This window comes from Callospermophilus lateralis, chromosome 2, assembly GCF_048772815.1.
Source record: "Callospermophilus lateralis isolate mCalLat2 chromosome 2, mCalLat2.hap1, whole genome shotgun sequence".
NCBI classification, from domain to species: domain Eukaryota; kingdom Metazoa; phylum Chordata; class Mammalia; order Rodentia; family Sciuridae; genus Callospermophilus; species Callospermophilus lateralis.
This window is the reverse complement of record NC_135306.1, coordinates 20,395,316-20,412,216: the sequence shown is the minus strand read 5'-3', so window position 1 is coordinate 20,412,216 and position 16,901 is coordinate 20,395,316. Positions and strand designations below refer to the sequence as shown.

At 47.3% G+C, this 16,901-nt stretch overlaps 2 protein-coding genes across 5 annotated transcripts in view; one reads left to right on the top strand and one right to left on the bottom strand.

Moving 5' to 3' along the window:
• Window positions 1–2,647: 2,647 nt before the first annotated feature.
• Window positions 2,648–16,738, top strand: Slc31a2 (solute carrier family 31 member 2). 3 transcript variants are annotated; one of them, XM_077108813.1, is made up of 4 exons: window positions 2,648–2,752; window positions 7,492–7,558; window positions 10,238–10,433; window positions 15,881–16,738. In XM_077108813.1, exons 1-4 carry the CDS (start codon window positions 2,747–2,749, stop codon window positions 15,999–16,001), a joined length of 390 nt encoding a protein of 129 aa, XP_076964928.1. In that variant the 5' UTR covers window positions 2,648–2,746; the 3' UTR covers window positions 16,002–16,738. The 3 variants fall into 3 exon arrangements, with proteins under 3 accessions (XP_076964928.1, XP_076701781.2, XP_076701782.2); XM_076845666.2 differs by lacking the exon at window positions 15,881–16,738 and adding an exon at window positions 11,560–12,889; XM_076845667.2 differs by lacking the exons at window positions 2,648–2,752; window positions 15,881–16,738 and adding exons at window positions 3,469–3,587; window positions 11,560–12,889.
• Fkbp15 (FKBP prolyl isomerase family member 15) overlaps window positions 14,920–16,901 on the bottom strand; it is a 58,476-nt gene continuing 56,494 nt past the window's right edge. For both annotated transcript variants that reach the window (XM_076845664.2, XM_076845662.2), the window contains one exon: window positions 14,920–15,573. In XM_076845664.2, coding sequence (XP_076701779.2) covers window positions 15,496–15,573 — 78 coding nt within the window. In that variant the 3' untranslated portion in view covers window positions 14,920–15,495. The remainder of the gene's footprint in view (window positions 15,574–16,901) is intronic.

Below are 16,901 nucleotides of genomic sequence, written 5' to 3'. Positions count from 1 at the left end.
AACAAATAAGCCTACGAATATGATGCTAGAAGGGGGTTCGTACTATGGGGGGAAATTATCAGGACCCAGGGTACAAGGAGATTGCATTTTTAAATAGGGTGGTCAGCTGGTATCACCAAGAAAGTGGCATTTGGGAAAGAAAAAATGCAGGTAGAAAATTTTACATTAAAATAACCCTTTGTTGCTTCTTCCTTGTGTGAGAATAAATTCTTGACTTTAAACATAGACTTCAGGTTTTTGGCAGTCTGGCTCCTTTTTTTTTTTTTTCCAGCCTTCTAACCAGCACAAAGTCCAGTACATGCGCGCGCACACACACACACACACACACACACACACACAGTTTACACACACTGGCCAATCTCGAATGTATTCATAGCATACGTATAAAATAATAGGGGTATCATGCTAGAAAACACGAGAGGTTAACTGATTGGAACTGCCTAGAAAACATGCAGAAGTCCTGGCCAGAAAGTGTTCCACTCCACCCTCAAGCTCTCTTTACCACTGATTATCAGAGCAGTTTCAGGTGGTCCATTCTATCGCTCACTGTACAAATGAAGAAAACAGGGCCCAGAGAGAGAAAGTGGCATCCTTGGGGTCGCACAGCCTTTCTGCACATAAAGGTCAGATATTCTGCAGGAGTAGCATTTGGTGCACGTGGTCTTTCTGTGAGACCTCAAGTTCCTCTATTACCTCAGAGGAGAAAGAACTGGTTGGATTTCCCCTCTACCAACTGACATGAGATCCATGCCCAGGTTAAAGGGTCCCTCTCTGATCTCTGGGACATCTGAGGCAGCATCTTCTTTCCTGACTGGGAATTCTCCAGGTGTGTGCTGGAAAGACAGCAACAAACTCTGCTGTTCCTGGAGAAAAAGGGGACTTCACAGGCTGGCAGAATAGAATCTGGAAAGAATCTCTTACTATGGACAAAGGCTGTGCAGCTATGGTGGGAGCTTGTGATCTAGGACTCTGTATTCTACACTCAGGTCCTCTGCCTGGGGACCAGAGGAGGGGGCTCAAAATAAATGGGGTGCCTTAGGATGGTAGAGCTAGGTGTTGTAACTATAACACCCATGAGGAAGATAGAACTAGGTGTAAAGGTGATCGGATGGTGACAAGGCCAATAAAAATAGTCAAATGAATGAGGCTGTGTAGATCCTTCCAAGTACACTGTGGGAAGTTCACTGCTTCACAGGTGAGGCCCAGGGAGGTGAAAAAAAAAAATACACCCCTGAGCGCATATTCCTGCCCTGCTCTTGGGGCCCAGAAGGTTCAAGAGTACCCTCTTCCCCACTGCCCCTGCCGTGTTCTTTCCCTGAGGCTGCCCCATTTCCAGTCTGCTCCCTAACCTCCTTAGCTTCCACATTGAGACTCTTAGAAGCTATGTGACCTTGACCAAGTGGTTTGACCTTTTGCAAATGGCTTTCTCTCAAATGGCAGAAATACTTGCCACTAATGATAACAATGGCTACCATTTATTGAGAAAGCTCCCACTGCCAGGTTTTCTGCTGAGAATTTAACATGTCATCCCATTTGAGTCTCACAACACCCCTATCAGAAAACTGAGGCTCAGAAATGTAAAGCTGTTTACCTAAGATCCCACAGCTAACTAACACTCAGGGGCTCAGGATTTGAACTGAGGTCAGACTCCAGACTAAAGGTCTCTGCTAATACTGTCCCTGGCAAGGTTTCTGGAAAGAGCACCTTTACACATAGGATGGTTGGCCAAAAAAAAAAAAAAAAAAAAAAAAGGATTACTAAACATATTTAAAAATTAAAGACTCTTCAAAGTCCTTTACCACCCCCCTCAGAAAAACTCCCCAGCAAAAACTGCATCAATGCAATGAACAGGCAATTCACAAACAGGGAAAGGATACCAGAAAGAAAAAAAGTTTATCACCCTAGAAATCAAACATACAAATTACTCTCATCTGAGAAGATAATGAGAGGACAGCCCCCAGGAGACACTCAACCCAGGCACCCTGATCTTTGACTTCCAGCCTCCAGAATTGTGAGAAATAAATTCCTGTTCTTTATAAGCCCTCAGTCTATGATATTGTCACAGTGGTTCAAACAGTCAAAGACCACGTATTCCCTCTTTAAGGAAAACCCCAAATTTGTGCAATAAAGGAAATGTAATCATAGCGCGCGCAGGCGCACACACGCAAAAAAAAAAAGAAAAGAAAAGAAAAGAAAAGAAAAAGGAAGAGAAAGGCAAACCAATTTCATGCATTATGCTTTGCTTATCAGATTGGAAAAGGTAATAAGATAATTTTGAAGAACAGATACATTACAAATCTGGGGCGTAACTGCTGTAACCTACTCCTAATTTGTTGCTATTACGTTCCTAGCATGGACCTTTTAATTTTCAACTCGTGTGTCACGCTTCGCTTGGTCTTTGACAGCGAGCAATAAACACTTTAATGATAATTGCCAAGAGAGAGTCAAGTGCAAAACAGTCCGGGGCGGAACCCAACGTTGGCGGGTCCCCCCTTGCTGCCGACTCCAGTGACACCTGCCGCGCGGGCGGGGACCCGGGGTCCGCGCGTGGGTCCAGAGCAGCTGGCACCACCGAGGTCGCGGCGTGGGGCGCGCGGGGACCACAACTCCCAGGCGCCCGCGCGCCGCCTGTCCTGGACCACGTGACCCGCGCGGCCCGGGTCGGTGTCGCGGCGGCTGCGGGTCGGAGTAGCCTCCGGGAGACCCGAACAAGCAGACGCGGCCTTGGGCCGCCCGCGCGCTCAGTATGGCGGTGAGTCCCGGGCACCGCTCCGAGAAGAGGACGCGGGTGGGCGGGTGGGGCGGGGTCCTGCGGAGCAGCCGCCGCGCACCTCGAGATCCTCGCCGCCCCTGGCCCCGGGCTGGTGAGGGAATGTGTTGGTGGCATTGGCACCCACCGAACAGGGTTGGGAGACTTGGCAGGTGGGACTGGCTGTGTTTTTGCGGATTTCTATTTGTCTCTCCTGCTGGGAGTCAGTCCAGTCGGGACAGCGCGGCTGCAGCGCGGCCAGCCGGTGCAGGCGCGGCAGGTGAGGACCCCGGAGACAGGGGCCTCAGCCCCGAGCTTTGGCCAGAGCCCGGGACGGGATAATGTTACTTGGGGTATTGCAGGAGGCTCCCACCAAGGGGAGTCCCCGCGCAGTGCAGCCTGCGGCTCCTGCGCACTTAGCGCACATCCCGGCCCGGGCTCTGCAGCTGGCAGGTTCCCGGTCTGTTTAAAATAAACCCAACTTCTTCTCTTCCTCCCTACACTGGGAGTTAGAAAGTAGCGCTTCGGCTGCTCTTTTCTTGGTAGGGTTCACCTGGGCTTGAGAGAATGACAACTTGCAAAACTCTGGTCTTTGAAAAAACAAACAAAAAATCATATCCCTTTCTTCATCCCATGAAGAAATCATAGAATCGAAGAGTCAGGAAGTCTATACAGACCTATACAGTCGACCCCCACCCCCACCTCCTATCCGTTCCCTAGAAGGGGAAATAGATGGGAAGCACTAGAAAAAGTTCCCCAGCCAGTCAGCGGTGGCATTGGGACCCTCCTCTCCCTCGGAAGCCTGTGATTGGACAAATGAAGAAGCTTTTCTCAAAGTGTAAGTAACCCCAAATAAGAAAGTAGGGAAGAAAACAAGGCCCACGGATTGCACCCTCCTTTGCCTCAGTCCCTCTCCACCCAGGGTGTGGCCCTGAATAAAGCACAGATAAATTAAACTGCCAGAGACCCAGATTCATCCCCAGTGGGAAAACAAGATTAAGGCCCTGCCTTTTGTATATCTGAGCACAAAACTCTTTGAAAATTACAGCCACGAGTCTCCTCAGGTCAGGGTGTGTGAATTTGAATTCTTTAGCAAAAAAAAATGAGTGGGCTAGGTCAAGTGACTTTCAAGTCCTTGCCTCCCCTCCCCCCCCAGGATTTCCCAGAGAAGTGGATGTGGCTCAGGGCACTTCCAGCTCTGAACACACTGTACAGTACCTATCTTCTCCACTGCCTCCTACTTCAGACCTGTCCTAGCACCTGCTCCCAGCATTCCCTGCCAGGTGTCCCCCAGGCGGCTTTGCTGTCCCCCCACATTATGTCTTCCCTGCCTCTGACTACATACACCCTGTTATAATCACCTGTTGGCTTCTGTCTCCCCTGTTCCATGAGGGTTCAGAACTTTTCTTACTCATCTGCGTATCTCCAGGGTCTGTGTATCCCTAGCATAACAAAAGGGAATGTTGCTTGAATAAATTTTGCTGTCTGTAGGTGTTCTGGTCTGTGACAAAAGGTGTGCGGCTGTTTTGAGCTCCTGAGGTGGCTGGCCCATGCCCAAGGATGATAGAAGGAACTAGTTGTGGAAACTTCCAGAGTGATTAATTATCCACTGGAGACATTCCATTCATGCCAGCTGCTTTACCAACTGAACTCAGAGAAGGAATGATGGGCAAACCCCCCCTTCTCACACCCACAGATAGAGCTCGAAGCTTCTGTTAAAGTCTAATGAGTGCAATGCCATGTATAAATGGAGTTTCACAGGCTATTTATCCCGTTCATTTTTGTATATTAATCTTTTGGGAGCATTTTGCTGTCAACACATAGCCTTCTGAAATTCTAACAGGAGATATCTGGATAGTGGAATTCAAAATGAGTTTTACTTTCTATTTGGTAGTTTCAGCATTTTGCATTGAGCAAATACCACTTGCATATGAAGGAGATAAAAAGCTAGTTTTATTTTTAAATTCTTCAACATAATTTTTAAATAACTGCTCAGATTTCCATCTTGAAGCTATTATTAAAATTTACCTGACCAGGCAGGAGAACATCATGGTTCAGATGTTTTGTCAAAGTGTGGCCCCACAGACACCTACCCATAAGCGCTCAGAGTATTTGCTGAGAACCAATACAGCCTTTCCAGAAAGATGTGTGGTTCTGGGTACTTGATCCCTGAGTGACCTTGGGCAGATCAGTAGACATTTCTGTGCTTTCCTTGTCAATTTTAAAGGAGTCAATAATAGGCAACTCAGAGATGTTGGGAGAGTGACTCAGATAAAGGACAGAGGTGGCAGGCACCGTGCAAGCCCATGCAGGCTCTGGGAGAAAGCACAGCTGCGTGACTATTTTGTTCAATCAGATATTTTTACATTCCTTCTCCCTCCTGCAAATTCAGGAGCCCGGCCCCTGTGAAGGCACAGGTGGGAGCTAGTGGCACAAGTCACACCCCTTTGGGAACTGAAAGGTGTGTTTACTGAGTAAAATGGCCAGCTCTACCAGACCCAAAGCCGCAGTGTCCGGGTCTCAACGCAGGGATTGAGACATACATGGACGATAATCCCCCACTCAGCCCACAAACAGAGGCATGTTCATTTTTTTAAAATCTTTTTCTTCATCTTTTACTGGGTTTTCAGGTAGGAGTTGAGTTCAAGCTGGGAGCCTGCCTGCTTCCCAGGGGCCTGTGAAACCCCTGGTGAGGCCAACCCAGGGGAAGAGTTCTGAATCCAGGCCCCACTTTACAAATGAGGAAACTGAGGTCCAAAGGGGTCTTGTCTCAAGTCAGTAGCTCAAGGTCACACAGCTGTTCCTTATAGAGCTAGGAATGAGAACCAGGATGAGCAGCTTTAGAATCTGTATCCTGACTGCTAGGTTTTGCTGCCTCTTTTCAAGCTGTAACAAAGTAAGAATTGGAATCCCCTGAAGGGGGCTTGTTAAAATCATGCATCTCCTCTGCCTCCTGCGCCTCTGCCCCTGGATTCCAGTGGAGGAGTCTGAGGAGGTCCAGACATCTGCATTTTAAATAAGGCCCTGGATATCCTAAGGAGGCACTGCTGTCCCTCTTCTCTAAGCCACTTGCCAGTGTGAGGCACAAGTCTGTCCTGTGTCTCCCAGGCCAGGGCACGTTCCACCACACCCAGTCGCTCACCTGGAACTTAATCTGTCTGTGTGGATCCAGGTATAACAGTGCCACTCATCCAAACCTGTTTCCCGCTCCAGCGTTCTCCCCTTGCTCCTTCCTCTTTGCCTTTTCATAATGTGTTCTAGCTGAGATCTCCTGGGCCCTGGACTTTCTTCACAATCCCCAGATTGGTTCTTGTCTGCTTTCCTGTTTACTATTTGGAGCATCGACTGAGAACAGCCAGACTTCACACAATGTCTTGGACAAATCCCTTTCCCTCTTGGGACTGTCCTTCTTAAATGGGAAATTCAAGGGGGTGGAGCGGGGTTGGAGTTGGACTGAGTTTTGCAGAGCTCAGACCTCTGTCCCCTCTTCACCCAGTGACTTATACAGTGGAGTCACAAGGAAGATTTTATTTGCCCGTGTTGTCTGGGGAAAAAAAAAAAGTTGAAAACCAGTGGACCAAAAATTCTCCGAGGATACTTCTACCTCTGACACTTGAGGATTCTAATATTTGGCCTTTGTCTTAGAAGGCAAAGTCTCCCACTGGCTGATCCCAGTGCAGCCACATCTCCTTGGCTGGGTGGCCCTGGCAGTGTCTGCAGGGTGGCTTTGGCTGCCTGAGGGCCTTCCCTTCCTTGAGAGGGTGATCCAGAGAGCCTTAGTTTGGCCTTAAGCCTGGTTGGACATTTAAAATCTCCACCCATCTCCCATCTTATCTTCTTTTTGTGGTGACTGGGAGGCTCAGAGTGACCTGGAGTGCACAGAGCTTGAGAATCCAGCAAGCCTCAGCTTTGAAGTCCAGCTCTGCCTCTTCCTAGCTTCATGACCTACAGATTACTTAACTGCTATGAGACTAGCTACCCCAGTTTTCCTTCCTGTAAAATTGGCCTAATTGTCCCTATTACACTTAGGACTATTGTGATGCTGACATAAGATAATGGGTTAAAAGCCCTGGATGCCTCTCTGAACAGAGATGGGTCAACAGGCACTGTGCGGCCAGTGCTTTCACCTTCAGGCCTTCCTGTAAGGCCGAGAATGCATACGGGACAGAACCATTACTTCTTTCTAATCCTGGACACAGAGCTGGGCTCAGTAAACAGTGACTAAGTGGGCAGATGTGGTATCCAGATTAAAGACAGCTGCCCTTGCCCTACCCCATGACAAACACCACCAGATCCTGGACCACCAGGACAAAAAGGACCCACGTCACCTTGAGGAGACCATACTGCAGCTGAGCAGAGGGCTCAGACCCAGGGGTAAGAGGAAATGGTCGCTCCTCAATCTAGTGCTTCATCTTTGGATTTGGAGATGACATCCCTGCATGGCCTGAGGACATTTGGTGACATCCTGAGTCTGGTTGGCCCTGTGAGGGTGGGCACTACCCCACCTTTCCTTCCATGTGGGACAAAACAAGCTCAGTTACAGCTCTACTGCTGACCAGAGTGGGCCAGCCCCTGCTCCATGTGGCCTCAGTTGGCCATGCTGACCTCTAAAGACCCTTTCAATATGTTAAGTCCCATGTTCCTATCTTTCTGGGCCTCCAGAAGAGGATGTTGAAAAGCTTTAGGAGCCAGGGCTTCCAGTGTTCTGAGCCCCCTGTGATGCAGATTCCCTGCTCTTTCAGATGCATTTCATCTTCTCAGACGAGGCTGTGCTTCTGTTTGATTTCTGGAGTGTCCACAGCCCTGCAGGTAAGAACTGGCATGCTTAGACTTGCAGCTGGAAGTGTTCTGACAGAGGCAGAGGAGAACCTGGATTCTCTTCTCTGTGGGCATTTAGGTGAGCCTGACTCCTCAGGCATAAACATTGAGCAAGAACTCTGCCTTTATGATTTCATGTGCAGCCACCTCTCTTCTGAGCGCAGAGGGCTTTATTATCTCACTGATCCTCACAAGAGCTAGGGGAGGCAGCTTCTCCCTCTACCACAGGGAAAGGAACTGAAGCCCAGAGAGGGGACATGCGAGGGCACACAGTCAGTAAGCATTGGAGCCAGAACTAGATCAAGGCCTCCTGTCGCTTCCTGGCACCTCCCTCATCCAGGTTCATTACCTAGCACTGGCTCAGAAGTCCAAAGTGGCAGCTGCAGCCTTGAACCTCAGATGAGACCCCACTCTGAAAAGGAAGAGTATTCCTTTGATTTGAAAGGGTAGAGTTTGAGGGCTGGGGTTGTAGCTGGGGTTGTAGTGGCAGAGCACTCGCCTAGCACGTGTGGTTTGATCCTCAGCACCACATAAAAATAAATAAATAAAACAAAAGGTATTGTGTCCTATCTACAACTAAAAAAGTTTAATAAATAAATAAATAATATTAAAAAGCAGACTAGAACTAGCCACAATGCCCATCATTACAGGTGTGGATCAAATAAATCATAGTCATCTCTACAGTGGATTGCCATTCCAGTTAACTGTTGCTAGGCTGTGGATTAGAACAATAGTCATTTTATTATTCTCTCTCAAGGTTCTGAGTTCACTGGGCTCAGCTAAGTGTCCTCATTCAAGGGCGCTCGTGCGTGCAGTATAGTTGGATGGTGGCTGCAGCAGTTTTCTTGAGGACTCGCACTCTCCTGTCTAATGGTCGATGCAGGTTGATCTGGGGCTCTTGTCTTCCTTGTGGCGGCGTAGCTGGATTCTAAGAATGAGTGTTCCAAAAGAGCAAGGGAGAGGAGCATGAGGTTTTTAAGCCCTAGCCTTGGAAGTCACAGCATTACTTTCACGTTATTGGTTGAGGCAGTCACAAAGATCTTCCTGGGTCAAAGGGGAGGGAACACAACCTGCACCACTTGATGGCAGGAGTGTTGACACTGTAAGAGGAACATGTGTGTGGGGTAATATTGGGGTGGCTGTCTTTGGACAATACAATATCACAGATACTGTGGAGCTACCAGGAAGGCAGACCTGGGTGAACTAAGGGGAACCCACATATGAAGTTGGGTGCCGGAGAGTTTGCAGAGAGGAAGCTGTCATTTAGACAAGTGGAGGCCTGTACACTGAGTAACAGAGGCTGCACTGGGGAGGAGGATCAGGTTCCTAGAGACTGGGCTGGGAAGGAGACTGACTTTTCATTATATGCCCTTTTGTACTGTATAGATTTTTAACACATGTATGCAGTTACTTGTATATTTATATTTGAAAAGTCTATGTGCAGGTGATTTCCTCTGAAGGAAAAAAAAAAAAAAAAAACTACTTCTGTTCCTTTTCTTAAACTCAAGACAGTTCCATGACCAGAAAGTAGGTTTTCCCCACACAGGCCCAATTTTCTGATCCCAGCTGAGAGACCTTCCATTCAGTTCTCATATGAACTGGAGTTAGCACAGACCCCACAGGGTAAGAGCAGTCCCATGAAACTGCCCCACTCTGACACCGACCACAAGTCCTAAGATTTCCAGTTGGCTATAGAATTAGGGTTCCCATGAGCTCCTCCTTGGTTTATTTGCTAGAATGGCTCACAAGGAAATAGTCTCTGTAGGCACGATGGATTAAGTCATTGACCACTGATGATCAACTCAACCTTTAACCTCCCTGCTGTCCCCAGAGGTTGGGTGGGGTATAGAACTGAAAGTTCCTACCCTGTAATCATAGGTCAGTTGCCCTGGCAACCAGCCCCAAACCAAGGCTGGCTATCCAGGAGCACTAGCCACTTGTCATCTTAATAGCACACAAAAAGAAACACTAGCAAGGCTCCAAGGGTTTTAGAAGCAGACCAGCAAACCAGGGCGAGACCAAATTTATATTTTTGATGTCACAGAGTCTCATACAATACTTTAAGGTGGACCATTTATTATCTTTTCACTTAAAAAAATAAGCATCACTGGCAGTTAATTTTACACAGCAGCCTTAAGACTTACTTTTCTGTAAAATAACTTAAAAGAGTTTTTCCCCACTATAGAAGTAAACACACACTAACAGATTATGTTAGAGAATGAGGCAGAAAGAAAATAGAAACTCACCCATATCCTGATGTGCTCAGATAACTATGACCCCTTTGCTGCATCCTTCCTTCCAGCTTTTTTGGTGTACTTGCACATAAATAGGCCCTTGCTGTATGCACCCATGACATGATAGCAATCATGCAGACTGCTGGGAGGGCTGGATGATCCCTGCCACTTGGCCCCTCCCTCCTTCCTTCCTTTTCTCCAAAATTATACATATTTTTGGAGGTGCCATGTGATGTTCCCAAGCACGTGTACATTGTGTGATGTTCAATCAGGGTAAATGTATTTACTGAAATATTTATAATTTCTTTGTGGTGAAGACATTTAAAATCCTTTCTTCTAGCTTTTTTTGAAATGTGACATACATTATCAGTATCCACAGTCGCCTTAGTGATCATGCAATCTAGGACCTACTTCTCAACTCAGCCTCTTTTGACAGGCATGGCCCTTTCTGTGCTGGTGGTCCTGCTCCTGGCTGTGCTGTACGAAGGCATCAAAGTTGGCAAAGCCAAGCTGCTCCACCACACTCTAATGAGCCTGCCCACTGCCACCAGCCAGCAGCTCATCTTGGAGACAGACCAGGATTCTGCAGGCGCAGGCTCAGACTCATCCCCAGTCAGCAGCACGAACCTCAGGTACAGGCACTGGGCGTGGGGAATGGGCAGAGTCCTCACGCTCACCCTGAGAGGAAGGCTGGGCAAGAGATCATCAGCCCCAGTGTGCAGAAGGGAACTCCAGGCCCAGGGAAGGACCAGGACTTGCCGGAGTGGTGACAGTTAGAAAGGTGAACTAACATAACACTCAGGTGTCCAGATGCCTGAGCCAAAGTTCTATTGATAGCCACTTAGAAGGCTCAGATTTCTGCAGGGACTTGTGATCTTCAGAATTCCAGTGCAGGCCCCTGTCTAGCAACATGGGTGGCCACTCAATCTTCCCCCAAATCTCACTAGGCTTCCAAACCTAGGAGGCGATCTGTAGCTGTCCTGAAGCAAATGGTAAGAATTGGGTCAGCAATGTGGCCCACTTGGTGGGGGAGGCAGCTGCTTTTTTCCTCCTTTCCCACCCTGATTGGTTCACTTAGTATCCCCAGTCTGTCCTCACTCCAGCTTCATTGAGCTTAATAAGCCTGCTGCATACCCAGCCACTTCACCTGGGTGTCTCAAATCTTCACAACCACCCTGCAAGGGAGTTCTTACTCCTGTTTTACTGATGGAGCTTCAGAGAGCTTCATGTATTTGTCCTAGGCCAGAATTAGTACATGGAAGAGTCCCTGCCCTTTCCATTGTCATCCTACCTCCCACAGTAGGTTCAGGGGGAAAAATCTGCCTTAATGATGATTTCCTCTTGTCCCTTATCAGGTAAGATGGATGACATATACCATCGTTTTCCCATTTGCCTAGGATGCCAGGAATCTCAGATCTAATTGTGGAGATGTCTTTTTAAAAAGCAATCTCTTTCAAGGAATGGTGGCACATGCCTGTAATCCCAGTTTCCCAGTTATTTGGAAGGTTGAGGCAGGAGAATCACAAGTTCAAGGCCATCCTGGCAACTTCGTGGGACCCTGTCTTGAAATTTTAAAAAAGGATGGGGATGTAGCTAAGTGGTTAAGTGCCCCCTGGGTTCAATGTGCCGTAGTGGGGGCAGGGTAGTACTTCCTCCTGGTTAAGCATATACTGTAGCTCAAATGCTTTCTACTTCCTGATATCCACTTTCTGCCTCTAGCTCATTACTAGCATTACCTTGGTTCTCTTTTTTATCTAGGTGGTTTTTGTGTCACTTTGGCCAGTCTCTAGTCCATGTCATTCAAGTGGTCATTGGCTACTTCATGATGCTGGCTGTAATGTCCTACAACATCTGGATTTTCCTCGGTGTGGTCCTGGGCTCGGCTGTGGGCTACTACCTAGCCTACCCACTTCTCCGCCTGGTTTAGCTGGTGAAGGATTTGCAGGCACTCAGGGCTGGAGGGAGCTGGGCACCTTCTTCCAGGCATTGTACTTCAGTGGATTTTTCTCCTGGTGGCCATTCCTCACCTCCTTTTCAGCTCCTGGCAAATTGGAGCTGAAGCCAGCACTTGTTCCCTGGAGTTCAGAGGCCACTGAAGCCACCTCCCTCCTCGGCCAGCCTGCACACGGCCTGGGCCTATTCTGGTGCCTTAAGAAGGCTGCTGTGACCAGTGGAGAAAGAAAGCAGAGACTACAGCCTGGGGACAGGGTTGCTGAGCCTAGACACATCCCTGTGACGCAGGAATAAGAATTTCCAAAGATCTTCAGGACAGGGAGGTGGGATCTGGGTGAGGAAGGCCACAGAACCTGGAAACCCTCTCTCTGCTTTGTGCCTTATGGACAGGAGCATCTTTCTGGACTTCTGTCTTTGGGGGACAGAGACCAAAAGAGCTCCTTTTTCTGACCTTCGTGCCTTTGGAACACATAGTTTGTCCACATGATCCACAGAATAGACTAAGACTTTTACATTTTTCCCACTGAACTCTTGATTAGCATTTTTGCACATTCATACAAAACAAAGTTTTTCAAAGAAATTATTTCATCTTATTCATGATGGAAGGCAGCAACCATTGAGACCTGCCTCCCTTTCTTGGGGAGAGAATTAGTGACAACTGATTAAAGGCGGCTGGTTTGTCCTCTGGATGGACTGAGCTCCTTCCACCCGACGGCACTGCCCACAGGGGAGGGTGATCTAATGGCCAAGGTGTCTGGGAATGTCTCATGGCCTCAATGCCCCCCCCCCTTTTAATCTGGATCCTCTTTTATCACTTACTGCCCACTCATAGAGACCTGTGGGGAAACACAATTCAGTCACTGAAAATACAGGTTAAGCCTAAGGGGACATCGACTGGATGCAGGGAGCAGTCAAACCAAAGCCAGTGCATTTTTAGTTAGACAAACTCTGGATATTTTAACCTCTTCACTTTTCAGAAAAGAAAATCTTTTTATCACTTTACAGGGAGAGAAAATCGCTGCTGTGGACTATAATGCCCATGTTCAAGTACCTCACAGGCTAGATGAAAAGATGTCTTAAGCTTTGGGAATTAAAAACAATTACATTTTAATAAATACATATTTTTAAACAGTCAGTGACTCTGTCCTCAGTCCAGCAGTAAGCACACATACCTCTTGTGACAACAAGGGGGAGGGGGCATGTGCAGAGGGAGGGGGTATGGAGCTGGAGGTGCACCCGTATGACTGACTGAGGACTGAAGAAGACAACTCTGTGCTTAAGAAAATGAGCCCTGAAACACTGTGCCCACAGGTAGGCACCCAGAATGTCAACTTGGTCAACATTAATTTGTTCATGTGACAGACATGAATCAGGTACCTGCTATAAAAAAAAGTAACTGTCACCCAGACTGTAAACACTGTGAAGATTAATAGCACCTTTTCTCTCTGAGGGCAAAGCAAAAATATAATGACCATTTTTAACTTACAATAAGAAATAATTGTCAGAAATTATGTGCCACATCTAGGGTTGCTTGGTGGCTTCTCCTCATGCATGCAAGGAGCTGGAAGCTGCCCAGGGCCTCAAAGATATATGATTTTGAATGTCCCCTGCAATGCCAATGGGGCCTCCTCCATCCATCATTAGGTCCTGACCCTCTAAGGCTCCCTCTCCTGGAAAGAACATTCCCTGATTTTAAATGTTTATGAGATAGGAATCTGAACTTCATGGGTGATCAGCGAACTCCTCGTTGGATAGTTGTTTTAAACGTGGTGATTCATTTAGGATTTTCTAGCAGAGAGAACTTTTAAAATTTTCCTAATCTTTGCTCTTCAGAGTGATTCAACAAACAATCCGTTGCTCTCATGTCAACGGCCTTTAGAGCCAAGTCACAAAAGGTGATAAGAGTCCTTATTTACAGTTTAAATAGTTTTAACAAACACCTACATAAGTGCTTATTATGTGCCTGGCAGTGTTTTAAGCACTTTATACAAATATTAGCTCATTTAATTCTCACAGCAAGGTAGAGACTACTTCTGTCTTCATCTTAGAGACAGGGAAGCAGAAACAGAAAAAGGCATCCAGCTTAAAAGTGGCAGAGCCAGGACTTAGATTCTGAGTTTGTTTCTTCAGTTCAGCTGAAGGGGCTAAAGCCAAAAGGGTAGGAGTAACTTGGCCAAAGTACGCAGAACTCATGGGACAAGAAAATACATTCAGACTGTGAAGACTCTATACTCTTTTGTATTTTAACATAACAGGATGGGAATTCTGTCTAAGGAGATCTGGGGTGGGGCCCAGGACATGGATTTATAACAGGCATCACTGGCTCCTTCCTCTCAATCCAGTGACTATCAGGTAAGGGTGGTGGCGCAGAGCCCAGGCTCTCAAATCAGACAGCCAGGATTTGAATTCTTGTTCTGCAGATCACTACCTGTACATCTGGACAAGTTACTTTACCTCCCAAAGCCTCCATTTTCTCCTGTAGAAAATGGGGATAACAGCATCTCTACAATGGTTGCTGGATATAAGACCATCTGTGTCAGTTGCTCCCCCACCCAGGGATACCTGTTAAGTAACAAAATACTTGGTCTTTATTGTTGCCTCCCAGGCCCCCACATGGCAGATGACCCAGAGTTAGAGTTCAGATTCCTATCTCATAAACACTTAAAATCAGAGAGCGTTCTTTCTTAAAATTATACTTCTTGAAGACTGTCTGTATGGTCTTTGGAAGATCCCAGAATAAATATAATAACCATGAAGATTTTCTAATTACTCTTTTCTACACTAGTCCTGGTCCTCTGAGTTCAGAGGAAATGAAGCTGCTTTTAAAGTGAAGAATCCCTCAGGTGCCATGGACATTGAAAATGAAGGGTCCTCCTACCTTCTGCATGGCTTCCGAGGCTGTAGGACTGAGCCTGCAGGAATAAGCAACAGGCTAGTCCTCAGCAAACCACAATGCCCTGAGCCTCACACAGCTGGACAGCAGAGTGGTGCTTTTCTTTGAAGGCCTAAAAGTTCCAGGGTTAGGTGCCACAGGGAATATGCCACAGTGCTTTGTGCACATTGACTGACCCAGTCACAGCTCCTATCCTTAGATTTCCAGACAGCACCACAAGAAATCCCTTAGAGCCACACTCAGTTTCTCCCCAAAGGCCCAAGTCAAGATTCTTAAAGATATTTATTTTAGTTTGGTTAATTTCAAATATTCATTGATCTCTTGTACAAGATTAAGGCAGAGATAAAAAATAACATGTCCTTGGACCACAGGCCAGACTGCTAACTGAACTGGGATCAAGATGGTGTAATCTCCTCTTAGTTTTCCAGGGAGACCTCTCCCCAGGTGATAGGTCTTGTTGCTGGGGCACAGTTGAGCCCTGGGAGGCAGATGGAAGGGGTTCTTGGGTTAGTCTGAGAGTGACTGAAGAGAAGAGAAAGCTTGGAAGAGGGCAGGACTCTTGTAGGTGACTAGCTGGAGCCTCTCAATCCTTCTTCCAACTGGGTCTTGAAGGCAGGACCACAATGGGCTGCTCAAAATACCAGTTCTGAAAATAGGGTCATGATGCTCTTTGACAGGTCAGGTGTGGGGCTCAGAAGGTAGCCAGCTAACTCCGACATCTGAACTACTGTCCTCAGAATGCTCACCTTGACCTCACCCTGTGGTTTGCCTAGACCCAGGACTGGCTGTGCAAAATCTTGCTTAGGGAGGGGCTGGAGGAGAAACCTGTGCGCCAGCTTCCTGGGTCTTCATCCCAGCCAGTCATTGTCATCATCATCACCGTCATCTCCAAAAAGGGGTGTTGGGGGTGGGCGTCCCTTCATGCTCTGACAAAACAGGAAAGAGTAGTCAGTCCTCACTTGTCCCTACCCCACCGGACCTCCCACCTGTGAGGTGAAGTGGTCCAGCGTCTGTCCCCAGCTCCAGATTGGAAAGGAGGTGTGCTGGAAAGAGGCCTGCAGCCAGTGAACCCTGACTTCCAGGTAAAGCTGAGACAAGCAGGTAGAGAAGGAAGTCGGCTTCCAACAGAGACAAAAAGACCAACTGTATTCGGCTAATTCTGTCATTTATTTGGGAAGCATATGATTTGACAGATTTTTCTCCCATGTGGTAACTTATACATTTTGTGTGAAGAAAAAAGGGTCACAGAGGAAGATGGAAGTGGGAGAAAGAAACAGAAGCAGAGCAGCCCGACGGAGGAGAGAAGATTCAGGAAGATGACGAAAGGTCACACTGGAAAACAAAGTTGTTGTGACCTAAGGTAGCCAGACTGGTTCTGGATGTGACCTTATCCTTTGAAAATGAGATGAGTTTAATTTAGATGCTTGGCTACATTCCCAAGAGATGAAGAAAGCCCAGGAAAACAGGATCCAGCTTCCCACAACCCTATTCTCCCTCATCCCACTGACCAGGTAAGGGATACAGGAAATTAAGGTGGCTAGCTTGATCTTACATGTCCTCCCAAGGCCCGTGTGTTAAAAGCTTAGTCCTCAGCTTGGTGCTATTTGGAGTGTGGAAACTTTAAGACACAGGGTCTAACAAGAGGACTTGGGTGACTGGAAGTGTGCCCCCCTGAAGGGCATGGTGGGACCCATCCCCTCCTTCCTCCTCTCTCTCACTTCCTGACCATGAGTGAATGGTTTTGTTCTTCCACATACTCCTGCTATGAGGTGCTACCTCACTACAGGTCCAAAAGCAATGGGCCAATTGGTCATGAACTAAAACTTCTGAAACTGTGAGCTAAAATAAACCTTTTCTTTTTATAAGCTGGTTACCTAGGCCTTCAGCTATGGTATCATAAAAGGCCATGGAGGGGGGACTCTCCCCGCTTTCATGACTTGGGCTCCTGACCTTTTTCCTCTGGGTTAGCAGGGAACAGGTCCCATGGGGGCCGCAGGGATTGATGTTAGAGACAGGCATAAATTGAATTATCTCCACTAATATCCTTTCTGCTCTGTGAGCTGACCAGGATCTCTTCACAGAAGCCTGGGTAACAGGTGTGCAGAGGCCTCTGGGCTGGTCCACTGTCCAGCTACCAACAGACCTTGTGCTTTTCTCTGAGTATCAACTGAGTGACCGCTATAAAAAATCTGACAGTATAAGATTTTTAAATGTAGCTCACCACTTCTGCTTTTTTCTGACTAAGGTTCTGATT

Bases quoted from the DNA above. Each gene is read 5' to 3' on its own strand.
- Slc31a2 (XM_076845666.2), top strand. The intron at 7,559-10,237 runs GTAAGAACTGGC...CTCTTTTGACAG, and splicing joins GAGTGTCCACAGCCCTGCAG to GCATGGCCCTTTCTGTGCTG. The intron at 10,434-11,559 runs GTACAGGCACTG...TTTTTTATCTAG, and splicing joins GTCAGCAGCACGAACCTCAG to GTGGTTTTTGTGTCACTTTG.